General features: G+C 42.6%; 1 protein-coding gene across 1 annotated transcript in view; it reads left to right on the plus strand.

Annotated features, from left to right (window-relative positions):
• The window catches only part of LOC141082975 (SLAM family member 9-like), a 133,545-nt gene that overhangs the window by 18,718 nt on the left and 101,114 nt on the right, over positions 1 to 13,713 (plus strand). Inside the window, exon 2 of the mRNA XM_073567068.1 lies at positions 11,654 to 11,974. Within this exon, the coding sequence (XP_073423169.1) occupies positions 11,654 to 11,974 (321 nt within the window). The remainder of the gene's footprint in view (positions 1 to 11,653; positions 11,975 to 13,713) is intronic.

Below are 13,713 nucleotides of genomic sequence, written 5' to 3' on the forward strand. Positions count from 1 at the left end.
AAAGTGGTGTCATTTGTGGGGGGTTTCCACTGTTTAGGTACATCAGGGGTTTTCCAATCGCGACATGGTGTCCGATCTCAATTCCAGCCAAAAACGTCAAATGGCGCTGCTTCCCTTCCGAGCTCTGCCATGCGCCCAAATAGTGGTTTACCCCCACATGTGGGGTATCAACGTACTCAGGACAAATTGCACAATAACTTTTAGGGTCCTGTTACCCTTGGAAAAATAAGAATTGAGGGTGAAAAGATCATTTTTGTGGAAAAAATATGATTTTTTAATTGTACGGCTGTATGTTATAAGCTTCTGTGAAGCCCTTGGGGGATCAAAGTTCTCACCACACATCTAGATAAGTTCCTTAGGGGGTCTAGTTTCCAAAATGGTGTCATTTGTGGGGGGTTTCCACTGTTTTGCTACATCAGAGGTTTTCCAATCGCGACATGGTGTCCGATTTCAATTCCAGCCAAAAACGTCAAATGGCGCTGCTTCCCTTCCGAGCTCTGCCATGCGCCCAAATAGTGGTTTACCCCCACATGTGGGGTATCAGCATACTCAGGACAAATTGCACAATAACTTTTAGGGTCCTGCTACCCTTGGAAAAATAAGAATTGAGGGTGAAAAAATCAATTTTGTGGAAAAAATATGATTTTTTAATTGTACCACTGTACGTTATAAACTTCTGTAAAGCCCTTGTGGGTTCAAAGTTCTCACCACATATCTAGATAAGTTCCTTGGGGGGTCTAGTTTCCAAAATGGGGTCACTTGTAGGGGGTTTCCACTGTTTAAGTACATCAGGGACTCTCCAAACGTGACATGGCGTCCGATCTGAATTCCAGCCAATTTTGCATTGAAAAAGTCAAACGGCGCTCCTTCCATTTTGAGCTCTGCCATGCGCCGAAATAGTCGTTCCCCCCACATATCAGGTATCAGCGTACTCAGGACAAATTGCACAATAACTTTTGCAGTCCAATTTCTCCTGTTACCCTTGGTAAAATAAAAAAAATTGAACCTGAATTATTTCTTTTGTGAAAAAAAGTTAGATGTTCATTTTTTTTAAATATTCAAAAAAATTCCTGTGACGCACCTAAAGGGTTAATAAACTTCTTGTATGTGGTTTTGAGCACCTTAAGGGGTGCAGTTTTTAGAATGGTGTCACTTTTGGGTATTTTCTATCATATAGACCCCTCAAAGTGGCTTCAAATGTGATGTGGTCCTGAAAATAAAATGGTGTTGTAAAAATGAGAAATCGCTGGTCAACTTTTAACCCTTATAACTTCCTAACAAAAAAAAATTTTGGTTCCAATATTGTGCTGATGTAAAGTAAACATGTGGGAAATGTTAGTTATGAAGTTTTTTGTGTGCTGTATCTCTGTGATTTAAGGGCATAAAAATTCAAATTTGGAAAATTGCGAAATTTTCAAAATTTTCGCCAAATTTCCCTTTTTCTCACAAATAAACGCAAGTTATTTGAATGAAATTTTACCACTAACATGAAGAGAAATATGTCACGAGAAAACATTGTCAGAATCACCGGGATCCATGGAAGCGTTTCAGAGTTATTACCTCATAAAGGGACAGTGGTCAGAATTGTAAAAATTGGCCCGGTCATGAACGTGCAAACCACCCTTGGGGGTGAAGGGGTTAAAGATCATGGAGGTTATACAAAATACTAGATGTAGTAGTTTAAGCATTTCTTTTATTTACCCATTATTATGACTTAAATTTCTATTTTTTTTATTTTTTTAAGTGTTTTAATTTTTTTTTTTTTTGTTCTCATTAGGGACTTAAACCTGTGATAATTTTTTAATGATACCATATACTGCAATGCCACTGTACTGCAGCAAATAGTAAAACTGACATTCACAGGCTTAGATTCATTATAGGACCAAGCAGGAGATGCCTTCAATACAACTGCCAAGGCACCCGTCTGCACTCCACGATCATGTTGCGGGGAGGCGGTGGTGGTGTGTCGGTTTGCTTGCATACCAGCAGCTCCGGCCACTAATGTTACAGCCCTCTTCATATCACAGTTTCTGAGCTCTCTCCATACACTCGCTCCCTGACTGTTACATCAGGGTGTGCAAAGGGTTTAGGTGAAGTGAAGGTATGACAGAATGCCAAATCCTCTATCTGCCTAGATTGCTGCGATTGCCATTGACTATAATATCTAAGGTTTTAGACTGTGATGATTGGGGCAGTTAGAGGTTATTATACAGAACTGACACAGATAATATATAACACAGCTGGTGTACTGTCCAGCCATATAATTGCTGTCTAGAAAGCCATTTTTGTGTGTATTAATCCTTCATATATTTCATACTGTAAGGTAACAGCACCACCTGCTGGCCGTTCAATGCATAGATTCTAGTTTAATTTGCAATGTATTGTGGGATTGTTCCTGTTACATCATAGTCTTGTTTATGATGCTGTGAGGGGAACAGCAGCCATTATTCCTCCATATGTCTTAGGAGAAACTACACCATTCGTGTTCTTCATGCTTCTTAAACAGCCTGCTCTAAGCATAGTTGGTAAGCACTATCTAGGTGTTATAATCCTGTGTTTATAACGTTTGTTGCATTAAATAGGTAATCATTACCTATGTATTACCTCATGGAACCTATGTATTACCTCATGCTACCTATGTATTACCTCATGGTACCTATGTATTACCTCATGGTACCTATGTATTACCTCATGGTACCTATGTATTACCACATGTTACTGTGTATTGCAGACTGTCTGTATTTTGCGCTCTGTGCAGTTGTATATTCTGAAATGCTCCTGTTATTGCATCCTATAGCTTCACCCTTTCCTGTCACATCGGCAATCAATAAAAGGTTATAATTTTACAGCCTCTTTTCTTAAAGAAGACAGGGGGTTTAGCTACATGTCTCATTGCACACCCTGCTAACGTGTATGAGGACAGTATAGCTGGCACCTGTCTTTTCTTACATGATCCCATTTCAGCTATAATAATTTGCTTGCGATATCTGTTGTATACTGAACTCTGGAAACATTTTAGGCAGAAGTCGAAACAATGCTGCAAGGTAAGATGCTTTCAAAAATTGAAGAGTTAATGGTTTATTTTTATCAATTAGCAAAAAACAAAGTGAATGAACAAAAGAGAAATGTAAATCAAACCTATATTTAGTATGATAGCCCTTCACCTCCATAGCTTCTTCTCAGTCACTTGTACACAGTTTTTGAAGGTTCTTGGCAGGGGATTGTTCCAAACATCTTGGAGAACTAGCCACAGATCTTCTGTGGATGTCGCTTGTGCAGGTCCTTCTGTTTCTTCATGTGATCCCAGACACACGGAATGACGTGAGATCAGGGCTCTTTGGGAACCAGATCATCAAGCAAATGCTCCTTGTTCTTCCATACTTTATTTTAAAGGGGTTTTCCTCTACTAAAGCAAACCTTTCTTGATCTAAATGTTTGGCCCTGAAAAAATAAAACAGCCTATACTCACCTCCCATGCTGGCACAAGCAGTGTCAGCAGTTGCGGTCCCAGGGCTCTGGTGCAGTTCTTATGACACATGCGCCTGGCACCCAATCAGCGCTGGTGTCACTGTCCGGACTTCCTCTTCACGTTCAAAATGTATGAAGTTGGTGACAGTGATGGCATCGCTGATTGGGCTCGGGGCTCATGTGTCATAAGAACCACATCGGAGCCCTGGGACCGCGAATGCCGACAGCTCTGGACCGGTGCCTGCATGGAAGGTGACTATAGGCTGTTTTATTTTATCGGGGCCAAACATTTAGATCAAGAAGGATTGTCCGAGTAGTGGACAACCCCTTTAAGATGTCCATCAATGCCATCAGCTCAGAACTGGCAGCAACCAGTAAGACCAGCTGCACCCAGCTACTGTTTACAGCAGTCAGGAAAGAAGTGGTGTTTCATGGATGAACTGTGGCCAAAAATCAGACCTCACACATGGAAATGATGCCAAGTAACTCAACTTACCACAAAAACATAGTAAATGGGGCGCAAAATATTGGGAGCGGGTGCTTTGGAGTGAAGAGTCAAAATGTGAATTCTTTGGCTATAACAGAAGGCAGCTCGTTCCCGAAGGGCTGGAGAGCGGCACAATAATGCGGGTCTGCAGGAACAGTGAAGTTCGGAGGAGGGTCCTACAAGATTGTGGCTGCTTTTCAGTAAACGGAGTTTGGGATTTGGTCAGGATTAATATTATCCTTAAGGGTTCAGACAAACATATTTATTTTTCCTAGAGCGATTCGACAAAATATCAGATTGCACTCGGACAAATGTTAGTCTATGGGTCCGTCCATGCACTTGTTTGTTTTTTTCCTCAGACCAAGTCTGTCCAAGGAAAAAAATTGCAGTATTTGCATCCAAAAATCGAAACATACTCAGGCATGCAAGTTAATGAATCTGTGGAAAACATCGGACAGCACTCGGATGACATCTGAGTGCAGTCTGATTTTCACAGACTGACAGAATGGAGAAGATGGAGATTTTTTTTTCCATCTTCTCATCATCCGATAAAATCGGATCACACTATGATCATAATTTGATCAGAGTTTGATCAGAGGGTGATTAGCAAAATGGGCCTATTCTCTTGCAGTGACGCTAGCCTAGTAATGAGTAATATAGGTACATACAGGTTCATCATGTAATAGCATCAGGGAGTTGTCCGATTGGCTCCATATTTATTAAGCAGCCAGACCATGACCCTAAACATCCAGCCAATGTCAGTAAGAGGGGCTCCATATTTATTAAGCAGCTGGACCATGACCCTAAACATCCAGCCAATGTCCGTAAGAGGAAGGAGTCTTGAAAGTGATGATCCAGCCCCTGCAGAGCCCTGACCTCACATCGTCCAGTCTGTCTGGGATCACATGAAGAGACAGAAGGATTCACACAAGCGTCATAGACAGAAGATCTGGGGTCGGTGCTCCAAGATGTTTAGAACAACTTCCTGCTAGGTTTCTTCAAAATCTTTGACAACCACCTATTTTTTTTCTACAATGAAGGGTTTACTATGGTGTACATAGATGACAAAGCAACCCAAAAAAAAAATATTTGTGGTTTAAGCACCAAGTCATCTTCATTGATGCTGTCATGCCTATCACATGGGTGTCGTATGATCATGAGAAAATGTAAATGAATCATCCAAATATTATTTTATTTCCTTGCCCTGCCAAACATGTGACTCTAGGGGAAGCGTAGAGGGTGTTATAGTCTAAGTGGGTTGAAATACACATTTAATTGATTGATCTAATTACATTGTATTTCTAAATCAGAAGATTCTAAATCTCAGCACATAATCCACAACATAGCCGTAATAGTCAGAACCTGGTTATTTTGCCACTGTTACGACCATCACATGCGGTGGTGTCCTAACTGTCTCCCAATAAACAATGCTGAGGGATAAACCGGTCAGTTATGGTGGATTTTAACATGCCCAAACTTTTGCTCTTAGGGGAGATAAGTCCCTGCCAGAGATGTCTGACCACATCATTCTACTCGAGCCAAGCATATATGTGTTAGGGGTATCGGAAGGAATAGTTATCAGCAGAGTTAAGGCCCCATTACACGCAACAATATTGTGAACTATATTGTTGCAATGTCACCAGTTTGGTGATGTTGCAGCGATGTCGAAATTACATCATTGCGTGTGACAAGTAGCAACGATCAGTTGGCTGATCGTTGATCATTGCCTAATGGTCTGGGCCATAAATCTATCGTTGGTCTCCCGCTGAGCAGCACATATCGCTGCGTGTGACAGCGAGAGACCAACGATCAGGGAACTCCCAGCGCCATACAGCAGATGCTGGGAGCTGGTATCCAGGGTAAACAGAGGGTAACTAAGAGCCGCGCGGTGCTTAGATGTACGCTGTTTACCCTGGATACCAGAATTCTCGCTGGTCCTGATCGCTGGTGAGTCTGCCTATGTGACAGCTCACCAGCGATCAGCTATGTCCCAGCGATCCCATCCACGTCGGATCGTTGGTGGGATCGCTGAGACATTGAAGTGTGTAACGGGGCCCTAAGTCTTGCCCAAACTCTTCAACCTCTGAAAGAGAACTATTACATGGAGATATCCGTCATCAGAAGGAGACCTGGCATCCAAACACATATTCAGTAATCAGAGAGCAGGACGTAGAAGGGCTGTGGAAAAGGGGTCATGTGTATGAAAAAAAGTGCACATTCCCAGGCATCACCAAAAGTTGGCAATTAATAGGAAACGATTGATTTGATTAAATAACCCTTATTAATGTTAATGCATCTGACCGTAAAGGCTATAGACCCAGTTAACAGGCGAAAATCATTTTTACATGTTATTGCCTACCTTGCGATAGCAACATTGTGCTAAGTATCAGGCTGCGAACTTCATTCCTTCATTCATTTTCAGATATGCAGTTTGAAGTCTGCATGTATCCTCAGATTTTTCTCTTGTGGGGGCATTTCTCCTTGTAATATAGGTTAGATTTGACATCTTTGTGTACAGTGGGTATGGAAAGTATTCAGACCTCTTTAAATTTTTCACTCTTTCTTTCATTGCAGCCATTTGGTAAATTCAAAAAAGGTAATTTCTCAATGAACTTTTCAAGTTTCATTTTTTTCATTAATGTACACTCTGCAGCCCATCTTGACTGAAAAAAACAGAAATGTAGAAAGTTTTTCAAATTTATTAAAAAAGAAAAACTGAAATATCACATGGTCATAAGTATTCAAACCCTTTGCTCAGACACTCACATTTAAGTCATATGCTGTCCATTTCCTTGTGATCCTCCTTGAGATAGTTCTACTCCTTCATTGGAGTCCATCTGTGTTTAATTAAACTGATAGGACTTGATTTGTAAAGGCGCACACCTGTCTATATAAGACCTCACAGCTCACAGTGCATGTCAGACAAATGAGAATCATGAGGTCAAAGGAAGCTCAGAGACAGAATTGTGGCAAGGCACAGATCTGGCCAAGGTTACAAAAGAATTTCTGCAGTACTCAAGGTTCCTAAGAGCACAGTGGTCTCCATAATCCTTAAATGGAAGAATTTTGGGACCACCAGAAGTCTTCCTAGACCTGGCTGTCTAGTCAAACTGAGCAATCATGGGAGAAGAGCCTTGGTGAGAGAGGTAAAGAAGAACCCCAAGATCACAGTGGCTGAGCTCCACAGATGCAGTAGGGAGATGGGAGAAAGTTCAACAAAGTCAAGCATCACTGCCATCATCCACCAGTCGGGCCTTTATGGCAGAATGGCCCGACGGAAGTCTCTCCCAGACATATGAAAGCCCACATAGCGTTTGCTAAAAAACACATGAAGGTCTCCCAGACTATGAGAAATAAGATTCCCTGGTCTGATGAGACGAAGATAGAACTTTTTGGTGATAATTCTAAGCGGCATGTGTGGAGAAAACCAGGCACTGCTGATCCCCTACCCAATACAATCCCAACAGTGAAACATGGTGGTGGCAGCATCATGCTATGGGGGTGTTTTTCAGATGTAGGGACAGGTTGACTGGTTGCAATTGAAGGAAACATGAATGCGGCCAAGTACAGAGATATCCTGGATGAACTCCTCTTTCAGAGGGCTCTGTACCTCAGAATTGGTCGAAGGTTCACCTTCCAACAAGACAATGACTCTAAGCACACAGCTAAAATAACAAAGGAGTGGCTTCAGAACAACTCTGTGGTCATTCCTGACTGGCTCAGCCTGAGCCCTGACCTAAACCCAATTGAGCATCTCTGGAGAGACCTGAAAATGGCTGTCCACCAACGTTCACCATCCAAGCTTACGGAACTGGAGAGGATCTGCAAGGAAGAATGGCAGAGGATCCCCAAATCCAGGTGTGAAAAACTTGTTGCATCATTCCCAAGAAGACTCATGGCTGTACTAGCTCAAAAGGGTGTTTCTACTCAATACTGAGCAAAGGGTCTGAATACTTATGACCATGTGATATTTCAGTTTTTCTTTTTTAATAAATTTGCAAAAATTTCTACATTTCTGTTTTTTCAGTCTAAATGGGGTGCAGAGTGTACATTAATGAGAAAAAAATGAACTTTTTTGAATTTACCAAATAGCTGCAATGAAACAAAGAGTGAAAAATTTAAAGGTGTCTGAATACTTTCCGTACCCACTGTATATGCAGGGTGCTGCTTCTACCCTGCACTTATTTCCTTTTCATGTTTTTTCCTTCTTTTCTGTTTTATTTGCCCTCCATAACACTTGAAATACTTTCCTCTCTGTACACTGCAGATTTGTGTACCACTCTATCCGCTATCTGTAACGCTGAGAAAATGGAATGGGAGAGCAGAGAGAGCTTTCAAGAGCAGATCTGAGAATTTGTACCCTTTTGCGAAGCATAAACTAGATAAAATACTCTCACTCCACAGGAGCAAAAAACATCTAGAAAAAGAAGCAAATGAGCAATAATAACAATTATGTACAAAGTTGTACATAGCCTTCGCGCACTCTAGCCGCCACTCCTGTGGCCACTTCTGATCACAGACCCCTGGACACTTCCTTAAACCCTTAGCGACCGCCGATACGCCTTTTAACGGCGGTATTTATCTGTACTAAAACCACAGCGCAGCTAATTCACGGCGCTGTGGAGAAAGTGAATAGCGCCCCCCAGTGTCGGATTTTCTCCGGGGTCTCGGCTGCCGGGGGTAGCCGAGACCCCAGAGAACATGAATCGGTCAGTTTTTACTGACCCCACTTTTGCGATCGCCGTTATTAACCCTATAACGGCGACCGCAAAAAAAAAGCTGCGATTTTACATTTAATTTCTCTTTTCTCTGATCGCACATCAGAGGATATAGAAAGAGGGTCCCCGATCCCCCCCCGGTTCCTCTCCGTGGTTCTCTGTCCCCTCCCGGTGGTCCTGCGTCCCGCTGATGTCCTCCGGTGGGCGCCGCCATCTTGGATCTGGGGAAAATGGCAGACGCATGCACAGTGCGCCCGCCTGGAATCTGCCGGCTCCGGCTGGCAGATTCCATTCATTCATTTTGATCACGATGATAAACTATCATACTGATCAAAATAAACAAAATAGTACATAACCCCCCTGGTTTATCACCCCCTTAGTTAGGCCAACATAGCGAAATAAAGAAAATATATTTTTTTTCAGTTTTCCATTAGGGTTAAGGTTAGGGCTAGGGCTAGGGTTAGGGTTGGGCTAGGGTTAGGGTTGGGCTAGGGTTAGGGCTAGGGTTAGGGTTAGGGTTAGGGTTGGGCTAGGGTTAGGGTTAGGGCTTGGGTTAGGGCTTGGGTTAGGGCTAGGGTTAGAATTAGGGTTAGGGCGAACTAGGATTAGGGTTAGAATTAGGATTAGGGATTGGGATTAAGGTTAGGGTTGGGATTAGGGTTAGGGGTGTGTTGGGGTTAGGGTTGGAGCAAGAATTGAGGGGTTTCCACTATTTACCAACTTTGGGGGTCTAAAAATTGGGTCTAAAAAAAATCACTTTTGTGGAAATAAAAGTCTTTTTATTTTCACGGCTCTGTGTTTATAAACTTCTGTGAAGCGCTTGGGGGTTCAAAGTGCTCACCACACATCCAGATAAGTTCCGTAGGGGGTCTAATTTCCAAAATGAGGTCACTTATGGGGGGTTTCCACTGTTTAGGCCCATCAGGGGCTCTGCAAGCGCAACATGACGCCCGCAGACCATTCCATCAAAGTCTGCATTCCAAAATGGCACTCCTTCCCTTCCAAGCTCTCCCATGCGCCCAAACAGTGGTTCCCCCCCACACATGGGGTATCGGCGTACTCAGGACAAATCGCACAACAACTGTGGGGGTATGATTTCTCCTGTTACCCTTGTAAAAATAAAAATTTTGGGGCGAAAAGATCATTTTTGTGGAAAAAAATGGATTTCTTATTTTCACGGCTCTACGTTATAAACTTCTGTGAAGCACTTGAAGGTTCAAACTGCTCACCACACATCTAGATAAGTTCCATAATGGGTCTAGTTTCCAAAATGGGGTCACTTGTTGGAGGTTTCCACTGTTTAGGCCTTCGGGGTCTCTGCAAACGCAACATGATGCCCGCAGACCATTCCATCAAAGTCTGCATTCCAAAATGGCACTCCTTTCCTTCCAAGCTCTCCCATGCGCCCAAACAGTGGTTCCCCCCCACAAAAGGGGTATCAGCGTACTCAGGACAAATCACACAATAACTGTGGGGGTATGATTTCTCCTGTTACCCTTGTAAAAATAAAAATTTGAAGCGAAAAGATCATTTTTGTGGAAAAAAATGGATTTCTTATTTTCACGGCTCTACGTTATAAACTTCTGTGAAGCACTTGAAGGTTCAAAGTGCTCACCACACATCTAGATAAGTTCCTTGGGGGGTCTAGTTTCTAAAATCGATCTCAATTCCAGCCAATTCTGTGTTGAAAAAGTCAAATGGCGCTCCATCCCTTGCGAGCTCTGCCGTGTGCTGAAAAAGTGGTTTACCCCAACATATGGGGTATCGGCGTTTTCAGAAGAAATTGTACAACAAATTTTGTGGTTGATTTTCTCTTTTAACACTTGTGAAAATAAAAAAAAATAGGTTCTGATGTAAATTTTTTGCAAAAAAAAAGTTAAATGTTAATTTTTTTCCTTCCACATTGCTTTAGTTCCTGTGAAGCACTTAAAGGGTTAATAAACTTCTAGAATGTGGTTTTGAGCACCTTGAGGGGTCTAGTTTTTAGAATGGTGCCACTTTGGGGTATTTTCTGTCATGTACACTCCTCAAAATGACTTAAAATATGATGTGGTCCCTAAAAAAATGGTTTTGTAAATTTTTTGTTGTAAAGATGAGAAATCGCTGGTCAACTTTTAACCCTTATAACTTCCTAATAAAAAAATTTTGCTTCCAAAATTATGGTGATGTAAGGTAGACATGTGGGAAATGTTATTTATTAAGAAATTTTTGTGACACATCTCTCTGATTTAAGGGCATAAAAATTTTAAGTTTTAAAATTGCAAAATTTTCAAAATTTTCGCCATATTTCCGTTTTTTTCATAAATATTCACAAGACTTATCGAAGAAATTTTACCACTAACATGAAGTACAATATCTCTTTATGGTATAAAATTCTTGGACTTATGTGCGCTGCTAGACAGAATATCAGATCCAGATCATGTAGATAAATTTACCTTTTATTTCCCAATGCGTTTCCCTGAGGAAGAAGTGTATGGACTTTGAAACGTGTTGGGAAATAAAAGGTCAATTTATCTACATGATCTGGATCTGATATTCTGTCTAGCAGCGCACATAAGTCCAAGAATTTTATTCCATAAAGAGATTTACGAAGCCGTCACTGAGTGGACCGTTGGACGTGCAGCAGGCTGACAAATTGATTCTATATGCTCAGCTCCCTCTTGGAAAGGGTGAGTATATCTCTGTATTGTTTCTTATAAATCACCCGGATAAGACCCTATTGCGCTCTTCTCTACCTATAGTTTGAACAATTATGAAGTACAATATGTCACGAAAAAACAATCTCAGAATCAGCGGGATCCATTAAAGCGTTCCAAAGTTATTACCTCATAAAGGGACAGTGGTCAGAATTGTAAAAATTGGCCTGGTCATTAAGCTGCAAACTGGCTCTGTCGCTAAGGGGTTAATATTTGAAAGTCAGTGTACCTCTTTGTGTGAAATAATTTCATCAGCTTTATCTATTTATTTATTTATTTTGCAGGAGAAAGAGCTGATACTAGGCAGGTGGCCGGTCTGCTACACCATTCTATAGAGTTATACGACCCGGATCTATCACTTCCTTCTCATGATGTTATCTGGAAATTTCAATCCCAAAATAAAACATCAACCAGAGCGGTCATGTATCAAAAATATGAGACTACCATATTCAATCCTCAGTTTACAGATCGTCTGAAACTATCCAATAATGGGACAAAATTACATATCAATGACTTGAGGATGGAGGATACAGGGGTCTACACCACTGAAGTGACCATGACAAATAATGAAATAATTCATGCAACCTATATCCTCACTGTGTATGGTAAGTGCGGGATCTGCTCTTATGTCCATTAAAGATGTGGATCACAATTAAATTGCGGCTAAACAAAGATTTACAAAACTGAACATAAACTTTAACATTCTGATCAGACTGTATGAAGCCCACTGCCATGTCATGGCGAACCTGTCCATCAGTCCCATACCTAAAATATGAAGACCACTTTCCACAGTGGCATAGCTAGAGTCTAATAGGCACCGGTGCAAAATTTGGATATGGGCCCCAACTGCATATTGGTCAGTTGTTGTAAACCAAAGGGGGAGAACCTCAGGTCCAGGGAAGCCCTCGATGTCCTTTTATCCGGCCCCAGGGCAGATTTCCAGGGACTGCAATGCTTGAGCCGGCAAATGTGCTTTGCCAGCCGCCAACCCTTTTATCTCTTATTGCTCTGTGAGCACACCACATCGTGGTCACTACTGAACACTGAGGAGAGTGCAATGAAATATTACGTCGTAACGCCAGTGACAGCGTCAGGATGTACATTGTGGGTGGAGCTAGTGCGTGATTTATACGGCCCCCGAAGGATGGAATAAATATCCAAATGGCCCTTGGCAGAAAAAAGATTCCCCACTTCTTTTGTAGAGGAAAACATGAGACCTGATTCATCCAAGCTTTAACACCAGTTTTCTGGCATGAAAAACTTTGAAGAGTCGCAAAATTTTGGTGCAACTCGAGACGGGGCCAAAATTTTGCGACTTATAGAGTTGTGAAGCCATTTTCACCCAGCCCTAACAAAGTTCGCAGAGCTGGGACAGAACACGGGCGTTGCGACTACTGCTTGTCAAATTCATGATGAGCAATGGCGTTTGCTATGCCATAAATCTTACTCCAGCATGGACTGTGGTGAATCATGTGCCGCACATCCGATACTCCTAATTCACGTGCTCTTCTTAATGTATCAGGAGCATCTGACTCTAGCACACCTCTTCATCAAGACCATCGTGAATAATGCCAGTCATGATGAACCAGTGCCATAGACCGCACATCCAAAACTTATACAATGACTTAATGGAGCAGCACTCCTTCCATTTTGCCCAGTCATTTTTAATAAGCAAGAAACTGCAGAAGGAATTCTATCTATTTTTCACTCACTTCACAGTCTGAAAGCTTTTGGAAGATTGTTTTTTCTAGATTCTTTCACTTGGTGTTGGTGCTGTCTGGCGGCCATTCTTGCTGTGCCTGTGGAATATTGTGGTCTTGAGCCTTTGGGACTCAGCATTTCAGCATGGGCACTGTGACACCAGGTCTCTCTACCTGTCAGTGCAGTATTGCTGCAGAGGTGATTGGTCCATAGTGCCGCACTTGTAAGGTCGGGAAACCATTCAAAGGTTCACCGTGACGTGGCAGTAGGCTTCACACAGTCTGAGCAGAATGTTAACCCCTTCCTGACATCCGACGTACTATCCCGTCCATGGGACCCGGGCCCCTATGCCCATGGATGGGATAGTACGTCTACCGCGATCAGCGGCGCCCACGTGGTGAGCGCAGCTGATCGCGGCCGGGTGTCAGCTGATTATCACAGCTGACACCCGGCACAATGAGTCAGGGGCAGTCATGGACCGCCCCCGACATGATAACCCCTTGCACACCGCGATCAAACATGATCGCGGTGTACCGGGGGCTAAAGGGAAGCATCGGCAGGGAGAGGGCTCCCTCCGTGCTTCCCTGAGCCCCCCACGGCAGCGCAATGTGCAGCGCTGCTGCGGGGGGCTCCTTTCCTGCAG

The sequence above is a fragment of the Dendrobates tinctorius genome, unplaced genomic scaffold, assembly GCF_039654945.1.
Source record: "Dendrobates tinctorius isolate UK_male_01 unplaced genomic scaffold, ASM3965494v1 ptg000019l, whole genome shotgun sequence".
Lineage (NCBI taxonomy): Eukaryota > Metazoa > Chordata > Amphibia > Anura > Dendrobatidae > Dendrobates > Dendrobates tinctorius.